This window comes from Eleginops maclovinus, chromosome 3, assembly GCF_036324505.1.
Source record: "Eleginops maclovinus isolate JMC-PN-2008 ecotype Puerto Natales chromosome 3, JC_Emac_rtc_rv5, whole genome shotgun sequence".
Taxonomy (NCBI): Eukaryota; Metazoa; Chordata; class Actinopteri; order Perciformes; family Eleginopidae; genus Eleginops; species Eleginops maclovinus.
The window spans coordinates 16,835,599-16,850,177 of record NC_086351.1 but is presented as its reverse complement, the minus strand read 5'-3'; the positions used below and the strand labels follow the sequence as shown (position 1 = coordinate 16,850,177).

The following is a 14,579-nucleotide window of genomic DNA, read 5'->3' as shown; positions in this document are numbered from 1 at the left end:
AGCCACAGGGATACACATCAGTACTTACATCTCCAGCACAAGTACGTAGCTGTGGGCCGTCTCAAATGTGTCTAGCAGCCTCACCAGGTTGGGATGGTCCAGACTCTGGAGGAGCCTGACCTCCTGCAGCACCTGCTCTCGACGCAGCAGCTTCTTGTTGATGTGTTTCGCTGCAATTGTTCGTTTACTCCCTCTCTGGTCACAACGCTTAGTCACTGAGAACCTGCCCCTGGGGAGCAGAAATTAGAGTTAAGAAAAATGTTAATACCTTTTTAATACATGTTATTTTTATATACTCTGAATCTCATGTAACATTGAGGTACATACAGTGGGGAGAACAAGTATTTGACACACTGCCGATTTTGCATGTTTTCCCACTTACAAGAAGTCTGTAATTTTTATCATAGGTAGGCTACTCTTCAACTGTGAGAGACGGAATCTAAAACAAAAATCCAGAAAATCACATTGTATGATTTTTAAGTAATTAATTTGCATTTTATTGCATGACATAAGTATTTGATACATCAGAAAAACCGAACTTCATACTTGGTACAGAAACCTTTGTTTGCAATTACAGAGAGCAGACGTTTCCTGTAGTTCTTGACCAGGTTTGCACACACTGCAGCAGGGATTTTGGCCCACTCCAACTTACAGATCTTCTCCAGATCCTTCAGGTTACGGGGCTGTCGCTGGGCAATATGGACTTTCAGCTCCATCCAAAGATTTTCTATTGGGTTCAGGTCTGGAGACTGGCTAGGCCACTCCAGGACCTTAAGGTGCTTCTTACGGAGCCACTCCTTAGTTGCCCTGGCTGTGTGTTTCGGGTCATTGTCATGCTGGAAGACCCAGCCACGAGCCATCTTCAATGCTCTTACTGAGGGAAGGAGGTTGTTGGCCAAGATCTCGTGATGCATGGCCCCATCCATCCTCCCCTCAATACGGTGCAGTCGTCCTGTCCCCTTTGCAAAAAGCATCCCAAATGTTTGATGTTTCCACCTTCATGCTTCACAGTTGGGATGGTGTTCTTGGGGTTGTACTCATCTTTGTTGTTCCTCCAAACACGGCGAGTGGAGTTTAGACCAACAAGCTCTATTTTTGTCTCATCAGACCACATGACCTTCTCCCATTCCTCCTCTGGATCATCCAGATGGTCATTGGCAAACTTCAGATGGGCCAGGACATGCGCTGGCTTGAGCAGGGGGACCTTGCAGGGGCTGTAGGATTTTAATCCATGACGGCGTAGTGTGTTACTAATGGTTTTCTTTGAAACTGTGGTCCGAGCTCTCTTCAGGTCATTGACCAGGTCCTGCCGTGTAGTTCTGGGCTGATCCCTCACCATGATCATTGATGCCCCACAAGGTGAGATCTTGCATGGAGCCCCAGACCGAGGGAGATTGACTGTCATCTTGAACTTCTTCCATTTTCTAATAATTGCGCCAACAGTTGTTGCCTTCTCACCAAGCTGCTTGCCTATTGTCCTGTAGCCCATCCCAGCCTTGTGCAGGTCTACAATTTTATCCCTGATGTCCTTACACAGCTCTCTGGTCTTGGCCATTGTGGAGAGGTTGGAGTATGTTTGATTGAGTGTGTGGACAGGTCTCTTTAATACAGGTAACGAGTTCAAACAGGTGCAGTTAATACAGGTAATGAGTGAATAACAGGAGGGCTTCTTAAAGAAACACTAACAGGTCTGTGAGAGCCAGAATTCTTACTGGTTGGTAGGTGATCAAATACTTATGTCATGCAATAAAATGCAAATTAATTATTTAAAAATCATACAATGTGATTTTCTGGATTTTTGTTTTAGATTCCGTCTCTCACAGTTGAAGAGTATCTATGATCAAAATTACAGAGTTCTACATGCTTTGTAAGTGGGAAAACCTGCAAAATTGGCAGTGTATCAAATACTTGTTCTCCCCACTGTATGTTCACGGCGTGCATGATGGCATGTAAAGGCAATGCAAAGATAGACATGGATTCGCAGCGGCGAGACTCTGCCATCACTGACGTAGAATCAGAAAACCAAACAGCAGCTGTTGATTCTGGGCAACAGAACCCAGAGCTCACAGTTCCTTATATCTGTTCAGAAACTGAACAAAAGTTATAAATGTTCAAACCACAGACTTTCTGTGGCATGGCGATTAAAGTCACTGCTGTATTTCTGTCTGAATGACGTTGTTGTGAGTGTGGACAGAGCAGCTAGTGGCTTAACTTAGATTGATCCATCTCCATCCAGAAAACACGCATTTTAAAAGTTTTGTGTCAAAGCATTCATTCATGGTTTGTATTAACCAGTATCTTAATGTGGTTATTTCAGCATCATTTTGTAATTTACATCTTTAACCAGTGCTTTCTTATTACTAATGGTTCGTGATGATGAGTTTGACCGCAGCTTTCAGTTGTTTTTACTCGGGTCATACAAACAGGGCGTGCTGGCTTAGGGGGCGGGGCTTATCTCCACGTTGATAGATACTACGTGTATGTAAACATAACAGAGTGGGGAAAGAAATGTCTCTGTCAGGGATAAATAAAGTATATCTTCTTCTTCTTCTTTTCTTCTTCTTCAACACAATAAACATATTTCAAAGTGATGCCGAAATAACCACAAAATGATACCGGTTAGTAAGTACCAATCGCATCATTCGGGCCGCTTATACCTTAAGGTATAATAGTAGAGTACACTCTTACCTTCCTAATTCAGTGATTTCTGTGTAGTAGGAGGCAAAGCTGCTTTTCCAGAGGACTTCACTGCCGTCATCAGACGTTCCTGAGAACACATATTGTATTCAAATGGAGTGCACTAATCAAAAACACGACATTGAAGATAATACACCAATTCAAGTTGGATCTTAACTTTTTCATTTGTTCAACAGAAATTTAAATGAAACTTCAATTTCAGAGGTTCAACACTTAACTGAGGTGGTGTTTATTTCCCAAAATTAATCTTTACAGCACAAACCCAGTTTCTCACTAGTAAATGAATGGTTAATGGTTTAATTCCATCACAGGACTCTCACCTGAGACTCTGAGGCTGGCGGAGGAGGTGACAGAGCCTGCTACATTTGTAGCAAAACAGGTGTAAACCCCACTGTCCTCTACAGACGCTCCCAGGATACAAAGAGCTGCCTCTCCGGTCTCACTGTAGAATGGGAGAGAAGAAAGGAAAGATTAAGTGAGATGCATCATGCTAGCCTGGGGTTTCCTCCTCAGAATAAAGGCTTCCTATCGTATCCCGTGAACCTGATTTAATGAAGTCAGTTGGAATTAAGTCAAGTTATATTCTGTCACCTGTAGGTGATGCTGTACTGTCCATTGTTGCTCAGAGTGTTGTTGTCAGGTCCCCGCCAAGTGACAGTGGCCCGGGGTCGACAGCACATTTTACAGCTCAGAGTAACACTTTCACCAGCCTCGCATGCAACATCGCCAACAGGGATCTGGAACTCTGGAGGAGCTGGAAAGTAGGAAGAGGAGTCAGAGATGAATCAATGTAAATAATCATTTCTATACAGGTAAACAGTAAAAGGTCTATGGGTACAATGTGTACTTACCATCAGGGATGAAGTTGGGATTTAGAAGCTGGAATAAAAATATAAAGAATAAATAAGGTTGCTGCACAAACCTACAGTTAAAGAGAAAATTAATTGGGTTTATACAAAATATTTTTACATTCTGTACCTTGACAGACACTTTGTGGGCCAGGCCATCCTGAGACTTGCGGTAGCCGTTTTCCATCTTCCTGCCCTCCTTGTCTCTCTTTTCAGACTTTCGGCGGATACGGAGCGCTGTATGCCATGATATTGATTTCCTAAAGAAAACAAGACCAAAAAAAGAAGTCATGATGAATGTTCACGTTTACTCTGGCTTTTTATTGTCAGAGGAACAGGAGAAATGTATTCTTACTTGATGGTTCCTTCAGGGAGGTCAGGTGTGGTGGAGGTGGAAGTATGTCCTAATACATAGCCAGGGATCCAGCCCTCAGCCGCAGGGCTGTGCTCATTGGACGCCCGGTACACCAGGAACATGTTCTGCTGGTTGCTGGCTAGCATTTGAACTACCTCACCCTGCACCACACTGATCTCATCTTCCTTCACTGCCACATAGTCCTGGGTCACCAACATGGTGGACACACTGCTGCTGCTACTGCTTTCACTCTGCAGAAGAAGATTGGAACTCTTTAGACTTTAACACACATGCTTTTTAACAAAACACAGTGTGATAAACATACATACATTTTTTGAAAAAGGGTTGCACAGAACTGTATCAGAAGCTTCACAACAATCAAACACAGGATTTGATTGACAGGTACACACACAGATGACCTTGCTGTTATGATCGAAACATGCAGGAAGGATTGCAAGACGCTTTTTTGTCACGTAAAAAGGGTTAGAGCAACCATTTCTATCAACATAGATGACTGTTATTTAAAAAAGACAGAAGTCATGTTGGAAAAGAAAGGGTAAAGCAGAAGTTGTGATCATCAAGTCAGTTGCTGAAATACAGAAGTTTGTGGTGAGTGAAGTGAAACAAATTTACAAGAAAAAAGCTCTTCTGAACCAGCGTGGAGATAAACAGAGAAGGTTGAAGTGAAAAGAAGCAGCTAGTTTAGTCTCAGTGCTAACCATTACAGGGAACGGAGGAGGAAAGAGGTAAAAAGAGCATGAAAGAGCTCCTCATCTGTGTCAAGGCCTTGACCATAGATGATTGATTATCACATGAGAATATTCCAGTGGAAGTGTGAATGCGAAAGATCTGGAAATTGTGTTTTTTTGATTAAGTTAGCATCTATTAGCAAACACATACTGAAACTCCAAGAGTCTAGGAAAGCAGTTACACAAGTTGCTATATGAGTCAGATCCACACTGTTAGTACATCCCTGGAGAGCCAGAAAATGTTTCTCTATCACACACACTGTCGGTGAAGTTAGTGCACTCAGATAGCCGTTAATCTCCAGTGTGGTAGTTGTTGCTTGTACAAGCCATTCTCAGAGCCAGCGGCAGGGTGACTGACGGACAGTCAGTCAGTGAGGGCGGGGTTAGTGACAAGTGAGTAGCTCGAGGCTCTCAATCAGGCCTCTGCCTCAAATTGGCATCTTACCCCGTTGCTCTGGGTGGAGTGTATTGACTGCTCGCTGGTGGAGGAGCAGGTGCTCATGCGGTCTATGTCCTTACTGTGGGTGGAATGGCGGTGATGAGAGGGCTTCCCATGGTTCCCTCTACCCAAAGAATCCCCTCCTCCACCACAGTCGCTGGGGTAGGAGAAGGAGCCAGGCCGGCTGGCAGGAGAGGGGGGCACAGTAGGGACCATAGCCCAGAAAGAGGTGCCTTTATGAGCTGGGCTGGAGGGGACTAATGCTTCCTTTCCTCCACCTCCAGGAGACTGAGGTGAAATCAGAGGAGAAACTGTCCCAACTCGAGTGCTTTTTAGGGTCAAATTAAGAGGAGCTACAGCCATCTGTGGTATACCAGCTGTTTGATGTTTCTGGGTTTCTTCAAAGCCCCCCAGACCCAGTCTGACACTACCCTCCGTGCTGTCTGATGGGCTGTTACTGTTATTGCTGTTATTTCCATGAGGACTATCCAGCATCCTCATCTTAGGGACCTCTGAGGCTAGAACATCTCCATTTGTGGTTGTTTCTGGGTAGGGGTTAGAGGGGAGGGACAGAGGGTGGCAGGGTGACCACATACCTGCTGATCTGTCGGGCCCCTCAGGGCCGGGGGGATGGTGGTGGTGGACGGGCTGGGGTAAGCGTGAGGAGGGCTGGGGGATGCGAGAGGGTCGAGAGCGAGGGCCACACAGAGAGGAGGAGCTGCTCCCTGATCCTCCAGAGCCACCACCTCCTCCTCCCCCTCCCATGCTGGAGCTGCTGCCTCCTGGCAGGCCTCCAGTGCAACTGCTGCTACTGCTAGGTGGGCCGCCTGGCCCGCCACCACCCACATGGTTCCTCTGGTACTCTATGGGGGATGTCAGAGCTGTGGTAGGGGAAGAGAGACAATATTAAACTCATAACACACAAGTATTTTGAGTTAAGATCATTAAGAAAGTACTGAATATTATTTATTTCCAAGAGGTTGAAAAAGTATAACTAGAAACTGGAAAAGTCAGACATGCTACTAGTTCAAATTTCCATCAAAGTACACAGCCCAGCATTTTCTTGTTAATTTGTGTGCAAAGTCATATGCTCATCATTTTCTTACCATTGAGGAAGTTTCGCTGGTTCTCTAGTATCTGGCTGACCTGGTGGATCCAGACTTGACTAACCCCAGGGCTCATTGAATGAAGGGTGTACCTCTCCAGGTTTCCACTGGATGATCTGGATGTGAGGGTGAACTTGCAGGGGTCATCTGCATTTTCTTCTAAACCCAACCAACTGACCTGAAGTGATGTTACAAGAAAGAAAAAAAAGAGAGGAAGACAATTGGCGGTGAAAACAATGTAAGGGCAAAGGGATAGTTTTGTTAATTAAGAACCTACAGTAAAATCTACAGTCCACAAACATACAATACATAGATACAATTGTCAACTGTTCAAGGCTTATATTCTGCTTTCACAGTAGCTTTATGTAATTTCTTGAGCTGCATTTGCCTTGATGTTGTTCTTGAAGAGGTAGCCCGGAGAAGAAAAGCCTTTTTTTTTGTCTATGGGCTCGCTGAAGATGACGATCTGCTCAAATAGAAAGACCCTCCTCTCCTTCATCCTGGACAGAAGTCCTCCATCCTGGTCTGACACCATGAAGGTGTCTTGTAGGAGCAATCTGCCCTGTGCCACAATTTTACCCTGAAGCAAGAGGAAGAGCAGAGAGAAGAGTAATCAGAAGACAGGGAAAGGGGAGGACAGCATGCTCTTTTCCCTTTTTCTGACAGTTTCCATAACCTAGATTTGAAATAGGCAAGAGAAAAACAAACTAAAGAAGCATAGTCTATTATCAAACAAAGTACCTACAGTGCTAACACATATTTGCAAAAAATGAGCACACAATGACATCTAGTGGCAGTTGATTGAAATTAGAAATGAATTTTGCTATGTATAGGTATACACTCTTTAAATGAATAGTCTATTTGAATTGGTATAGTTGTTCAAGCACACACACAGACAGCAACATAGAAAGGATAAAGAGCAGTCTTACATCGAAGCCTTGAAGGCGCCCAACATTCATCATGTCATTGCAGCGCTTGGGGACCACGCACATCACCTCTACGGCTTTCTATGGAAGAACATGAAAGAAAAATCTTTAAGAGGCAAACTCCATTCAAATCTATTCAGAAGGTATTGAGGATTTTAAAGTGAGTCTTAGCATCACTTATAGAACGTTTAAAGTGCACTGCGGTCCAGTGTGACCTTTTTACATGACTAAGACGAGACGATGACAAGCTAAAAATAGATTTTTGATAATACAAACTATGACGAAATCTATATTTTGTTTTCGTTGACGAGACGAGACTCAAATGTTAATGATGGACTGTCGGACATTCAAAATGCAGTATATTTTATTTTCCCCTTCCGGCTTCGGGTTCAATAACCCACTTTGTCCAAATAAGGTAGACAGGCAAGCTGTTCTTTTGGAGGCCGTTGTATTTATTAAAACCTGTTACACATATGCTTTTGTTGTTGCTGTTCCGCTCACTTCTCCAGACACATACACGCTTGCTCACTCTCGCTCGCTCTACCATGCACTACGGCTGATATGACAAAACGAGATTTTCCAACCGCAAAGGCTGGGATTTGACTATTCGCGTGATCTGGTCACGTGACTTGCGAGCAAGCCGAGTGGAGCCGAGCAGGCAGGGAAAGAAGTCAACGCTGCGCTTGAACCTGTTGCACAATGACCTCAGGCTCGTCAGAAGAGTGCACGGCTGGAAGTTTGGTACCAAAGAGGGGCGGCACGTCAGTTGTGTGGAATTATTTTGGCTTTAAAAAGGAAGATGCTGCGCAACGTCAGGTATTGTGCAGAACATGCCTCGCTACTGTTGCTACCTCACGAGGTTCACGATTGTAATCACGATTGATTTACTGTGTTTGTTGAAAAATACATGAGAAGAGGACCTTGAAAAAATAATCGCATATTAAATCGCAATTAGATTATTTTCCAAAATCGTTCAGCCCTACCATGCACACACATACATGCAGCGCCACGCCTCTCTCTCTGTTTTAAAGGGATGGGCGATCTGCCTCTGTATGAACCTTATAGCAGAACACCAGATATTACACAAACTGTTAAGAGAGTTAAATGTTGCTTTACGAATTTCAACACTTAATACTGTCAACTTGATTCCAATTTCAGATACATGTATTTGCCTAACTGAATTAGTTTATTGAGAGAAAAACGTTTTGACTAAAAATTGACTAAAATGTAACGATTTTTCATCGACTAAAACTGGACTCAAACGTTTTGAGTTGTCGTCGACTAAAACTAGACTAAAACGATTAAGGATAAAAAGGACTAAAATGTGACTAAAACTAATAACCATTTTTGTCCAAACACTAAGACTAAATCTAAAATAGCTGACAAAATTAACACTGCTGTGGGCATCACATTACCTCCAGCTCTGTTGTATCCACTCCAGCTTTCTTGGAAATTTTAAGAAGATCCTGTGCAAGAGGTATATGAATAAGAAGATATTAATAATTACTTAACATTTTAATTTTGCCTGAATGCAGCCTGCCAACTAAGAACACTATGGCGGATTTACCTTCAGCAGTAACTGGTACTTCATTATACGTTGGACTGGTTTGATTAGCAGGTCAGTGATCTGCAATCTGTGGCCCAATCGCTGCTTGAGGTCCTGATGAAAGATACAAATGTTTTTACGTGTAAATTAAAATACTGATCACCTGGACAATCAAAGCAATGAAGTTTGGGAATGTAAAAACAATCTTACTTCAAAGTAAGTGTCAATGTACTCTGACACAATGTGCTCTGATTTTGGTTTGTTCTGACAGTACACAATGTACATATGTAACCTCCGCTCCTACCAACCGAACAAAACAAAAGTAGGTTTGGTAAATGAGAAGAAATACAAACATTTAAATCTATCATTTAAATTCAATAAAATGTACTTAATAGGTTCCCCACCTGTTTGACGAATAGAGGACCCAGCCTGTCAGGATCCTCCAAACATTTTTCAAGCTCTCCCAGGAAAAGACTGTGGATCAATCATGTGAGAGACATGTTATTTAACCTATCAAAGACCATGGTCCTGCTGTATTTAATGCTGTATGGCTTCGCACTGGGGCAAATAACACAACTTAAAAAAAAGAATTCAGGGTATTTGTAAGGCATGGAGAAGACTGCCAGCATACTCTTTGTGCCAGTCATAGATCTGATGGATGTTTCCAAAGACAATCTTGTCTTTTCCTCTCATGTCATCTGGTACTCCTTCCTCTTTCATCCTGCTCATATAGCCCTGAGAATAGAAAAGTAAAAAAAACACATTTTTTTGCTTCAAACACTGAGCAAAAAGTAATATCTAAAAGTAAATGTTAACATACTTTAGTATCTGATTTTACCTCCACTACTGATCCCAGATCTCTGACATAGTCTCTCTCGGTCTCCACCAGCTCCAGAAGCACATAACTGAGGGACACAAAACAGAAATAGTCACAGTGTAAAACAAATGTAATGCACTCAGCTGTGGATGAACATCAGAAATGTTCCATATAAGCACACAGATGAAGACAAACATGATTAAGTGATTGAACTCAAGAGGCTAATGTTTAACAAAACACTAACAAGACACCAGCTTATAACTCACTGTCTTCTCTTGAAGAAGCCAGACTTGCGCTCATCCACCTCATCGATGGGTGAGGAGGAGGAGAGGAGGGAGTTGTCGGAGGGGTTGAGGGAAGGAGAGCTGCTGTCACCCTGCTCTACTGAGAGAGAACTGGGACGATCCTCCAGTGACTGTGAGAACAGGGAGATGAGGAAAGGGGGAGACAGAGAAAGGAAAAAAATAAATAACTGTCATTGAGATGAAAACATTTTAATAATGTTTAAGTATGTGATCCCTTGTTTTGGACAGCATGTTTTATTAACCGTACTATATTCACTTTGGTATGTATCTGTACTGTGTGTAAGCCAGTGGGCATGTGTGTGTGTTGGGGATATAAGCCAGGGTGTAATGCCCATTTGTTGCAACAGAGGACAGCTGGCATAGTTAGTCACACTCCTTCTGACAGATGACTAGTGTCCATGATGCAATTCTCTGTCAACAACACCATAAAAAAGTGTGTGTGTGTGTGTGTGTGTGTGTGTGTGTGTGTGTGTGTGTGTGTGCGTGTGTGTGTCTGTGTGTGTGTGCGTGTGTGTTTGTGTCTGTACATTAATCTAGCATAATTGTTCTGTGTACAAATGTGCCACAATTGTGTGTACGTGTGACTTTTGTTTATGATCTTTTTCCTCACCATCTTGCTCTTCACCAGCTCTTCGATGGCACTGACCAGCTCAGCAGCACTGGGTGTCTCTGAACTGCTGGGACGAGCGGACAGACGGGATGCAGACTAAATAAAAAAATAAAAACAGGAAGTTAAAGAATACGTTGTTAAGGTGTAAACATGATAAATGTAATACTCGGTAGAGCAGCATGCGTGAAGCGGTCATACACAGTACTGTGAATTTGCTCAGGCTCACCATTGTTGAGTTTGGACCCCGATATTCCACAAGTCCATATAAGGACTTGGTGTGTGTGACCTCCCTAATAAAAGGGTTAACTTGGGACCAAGTAGGAGCCAATTACAGGCTGGTCTCAGGGAAACAGGGTTAACAATTATGAGGTGGGTTTAGGTCAAGGGATAGCTCTAGGATTGGACTGCTCTACAGCACAAGCTTTCTGATTGGTCAGATTACTTATATACAGCAAACAGTGTTGCTTAATACTGGAGAGCACGTTTGCCTCTGCAACGGAGCCCAGACTGAGGCATAGTGGCAGGCACAGTTTTAAAAGGATCCCCTTTTCAAAACCAGACTTAATGGGAATTCACCATTCAGTCCGACAAACACCTCACCACTGCAGCAACATGTGAATAGTAAAGTATTCACTTCAGCAACAATTACACTCCATGAGAACGACATTTTGTTAGTGAAAGAGAGATGACATAAAGGCACAGAAAATAAACTTAGTAAAAGAAGGATCTGAAGTAGAGATGATAATGGTTTTACATGGAGAGATAGGGAAACTGGGAAAGAAGAGAAGCAGAACAGAAATCAACATAATGCTGAAGGGAGGAACATGCAACCATCAACAAAATAAGAGAGAAAAAAGGAAAGTTATTAGCCAAAGAAGAGCTTTAGTGTGTTTATCATAAGCTTTGTGTTAACCTCTATATGGAACCAAACGCAGACATTTGGCTGCTTAAATTAAGAATTATGTAGATAAATGTACAAATCCAAGCTAAGGAGTTGAACAAGTTCAAAAGGCATCTATCTTCCTGTGAATATCCGTATGTTACCATATTGCCGATGTGGAAAACCATGTTTCTCCTAATTTCAATCATTTTGTTCTGCTTTAACACAACCCATACTGTATGTGTCTTGGTTTGCAAACTTCAATCTGTTTTCTGGACTTCATTGTTTTTTGGATGCGTCTAATTGTTATGATTGCCCTGCGTGACCAACCTTGTCGTCCTGAGAGTCGGGCTGCAGCAGGCTGTGTTGCTGGATGGCCATAGGGGGAGGCAGAGGGACAGTATCGGCCCCTTCCTCTCCTTCCTCCTCACCACAGCTCTGCATTCCTGATGAGGAAGACTTGGACAAGGTGCCGCTGCTCAGCCCCTCATTCCGCATACGCTGGAGATAAAGAAAGGAGGAGAACAATTATTGTCAGGACCAAAACTGCATCTTTAAATAGTTCTGACACAATGCACTACTTTATCTGTTCTTACTTCCTCCAGTGTCTCATCCTGCGGCGTTGCAGCGCTGTCGTCAGAGTCTTTCTGCGTGCCGGCCATTGAGTCCATGTTCTTCCTCGTGCCATCGCGGTTCTTCTTGTGCTTGTGGGCGAGTTTCTTGACGTGGCCATCAGCTTTGCCGGAACTCAGCCGCCGCACGGGGCTGGTGAGCCACTTCCTTAAGGTGTTCCCAGGACGTTTGGGGCCTGGGGAGCTGTGATGACCCAGGGTGTGGCTGGAGCCTGGCTGCAGGGCGTCGTTACTGGATACAGACAAAGTGTCTAAGAGGAGAAAAGAAAGAGAAGGTTGATTAATAATATTATGATTAGTACCTGTATATATTCCATTTTTATTTGCACTCAATGATTTCAAAAGGATTATCCCACCAAATAATCCAAATGTAAAATTGGAACTTGCTATTAGCCTTGCATTGATTGACAGGTTTTCATTAAAGTAAAAAGTATTGTTATATCACAAAAGCTTGTATGCAGTTAAAACAGGCCTATATTTCCATATAACCTCTCCAGTGACTAGCATTCCTTAATTTATGTAAAAAAAAAAAAAAAAGAATTGGCAAATTGAAGCTTAGTTTATACATAAATCTAGAAATTGTGTAACAAACACTAAACCTAATATGTATTTGTGTATATGCAAGTTTGCATGTTGGCGAACATTAAGAGAAGACACAGCTTATGATAAAAGCCTGTGTGTTGTTGTTTGTTTGTGCAGTGTGCGGGCTGGCCTCCTCCTCACACTGACGGCTGAGCCTTAGGGACTCTGTGGGAGGAGAGCTTTTTGCCTAGTGATGGAGCGATGAAAAAATAAGAGGATAAATGGGACGCTTGAGGCTTTGTCTGAATACTTTAAAGATACATCCACCTGTCTGCTCATTCACTCCGGTTATACTTCCCGTATTTATCTTGATCACCTCCATTACCCTGAGTTTTCCTCAGGATCAAAAATGCTGCTGCATGCCACTGAATCGAAAAACTAAATCTCGGGCCTGGATCAAAGAGCAAATTTGACCTAGGAGTCTTACGATCATTAAGTTGAGGTTGGGTTTCTATGCGTGCTGTCGCAACGATATGAAACATGACCCCAACTCTGACACCACAGAGCATTCCCTGGAGAAGACCTCCTTTATGACCTCAAAGATGAAAGAAAGGTAACGGCAAGATTTAAGAGAAGACCTTTCTCTGAGGCCAATATAAAGGAGGGAAGATAAAAAGTAGAAGAACAACTTTGATTTAGCAAGGTTTTCCCAATGAGAGGAGGAGTATGGCATATCATACTGTATATCAAAAACAAACTGGGACTGGGACACCTGGTAATGTGTGCACCCCATGTACTAAACAAAATATGGCCCCTTTGTTGCATGTCATCTATCCTTCTCTACCCCTTTCCTGTCTGCAGCTGTCTCTACAATAAAAGGCAAGAAAAAATAACACTCCTAAACTGATGTTTTTTTTATCCCTCTCAGGGGATGATGTTCTGATTGTGCAGATTAGTACATGAATTCTCAAAATGGCATGACTTCAAAAAGAATTGCATTCCTATGTGGACACGAGTGGAGTCAAGGCGATACTGTCCTCCATCACACCACATCATTTGTTGAGATTTAAATCTGAAACTAAAAGAATGATACAATGAGATACAACTAACATATATTTTATTAGGACAATGCAGCCGGAGTTACATATTTCAGGCTTCAGCTTCTCCATTATTCAGCCATTAAGAGTGGTAAAAACAAAAATGCAGCTGCTCATGATTAAACCATACACACAAGCTGAATGGCTCTTATGAATGGCAGGTGTGGAAACATGGGCTCCCCTGATTGGACACTTTTTAACACCGCTTGAATGAATGCATCTGCATGTGAGAGTGCGAGTCAATCATTCAGCCTCTGGGAGACTTATTTTTACTGCGCTTTGCTGATACGAAGCATGTGTTCTCACATCGCATGCAAAGGGAGAAGAAAGCACAGTACGCAGAATAACAAGAATCTACCACACTATTAGGACTCAGAAAGCCATCTTTATCCACGACTGTTCTCAGAATCTCACTTGGACAAAGAACAAGTCATTTGGAGATATCTTCAGTATAACCTGAGTGATAACAGTAATGAACTTTCATGGATTCTGCAGAGTAAAGGTTGTCTTGTGCAAGATATTCTTAGCAATGAGTCAGGCGAACAATAACGTGAATAGATCAAGGATGGGTAGATGAGAACATATCCTTTTATTACGTTGTTCATACCATAAAACGAGACGGACAGATACTGTTTTATCTCCCAGGGAAGTAAATATTGATTTTACAAATCCCACCCAAAGGGCATACTAAATGATGATTTGACGCAATTTGATGGAAGATAATCCCTGTTGTTAGCACATATTTACATGCAACCTCTTTGGGAAGTATAGAATTTAGGGAAACTGTGGGGTTCAACAACTTTTCCCCTGCAGTAACAAATAAAATCCAGAGGTTCAAGGTTTCAAGGTTTTATTGGTCATATGCACAACATATACAACGTATATGTTGGCAATGAAAATCTTATATCCCATGCTCCTCCAACAACTCAACATACATGGTGCAAATAAGATAAATAAAATAGTGCAAAAAGAGAGAAGAATATTTACAATAACAACAATAAAGATTTGAGGATGTGAAATATATACATATGTGGAATACATTCAAAGTAT

At 42.5% G+C, this 14,579-nt stretch overlaps 1 protein-coding gene across 6 annotated transcripts in view; it reads right to left on the bottom strand.

Annotated features, from left to right (window-relative positions):
• triob (trio Rho guanine nucleotide exchange factor b) overlaps positions 1-14,579 on the bottom strand; it is a 114,295-nt gene that overhangs the window by 10,602 nt on the left and 89,114 nt on the right. For 3 of the 6 annotated variants that reach the window (XM_063878752.1, XM_063878753.1, XM_063878756.1), the window contains 20 exons: positions 11,875-12,161; positions 11,609-11,779; positions 10,399-10,494; positions 9,750-9,898; positions 9,505-9,571; positions 9,298-9,401; positions 9,071-9,140; positions 8,877-8,966; positions 8,688-8,780; positions 8,536-8,586; positions 7,124-7,201; positions 6,583-6,774; positions 6,195-6,372; positions 5,095-5,969; positions 3,901-4,151; positions 3,549-3,805; positions 3,289-3,451; positions 3,018-3,139; positions 2,689-2,767; positions 29-229 (listed from right to left, as the gene is read on the bottom strand). In XM_063878752.1, the coding sequence (XP_063734822.1) occupies positions 29-229; positions 2,689-2,767; positions 3,018-3,139; positions 3,289-3,451; positions 3,549-3,805; positions 3,901-4,151; positions 5,095-5,969; positions 6,195-6,372; positions 6,583-6,774; positions 7,124-7,201; positions 8,536-8,586; positions 8,688-8,780; positions 8,877-8,966; positions 9,071-9,140; positions 9,298-9,401; positions 9,505-9,571; positions 9,750-9,898; positions 10,399-10,494; positions 11,609-11,779; positions 11,875-12,161 (3,574 nt within the window). Of the gene's footprint in view, positions 1-28; positions 230-2,688; positions 2,768-3,017; positions 3,140-3,288; positions 3,452-3,548; positions 3,806-3,900; positions 4,152-5,094; positions 5,970-6,194; positions 6,373-6,582; positions 6,775-7,123; positions 7,202-8,535; positions 8,587-8,687; positions 8,781-8,876; positions 8,967-9,070; positions 9,141-9,297; positions 9,402-9,504; positions 9,572-9,749; positions 9,899-10,398; positions 10,495-11,608; positions 11,780-11,874; positions 12,162-14,579 lie in introns of those variants that run through there. The other 3 variants (XM_063878755.1, XM_063878754.1, XM_063878757.1) reach the window with 3 other exon arrangements.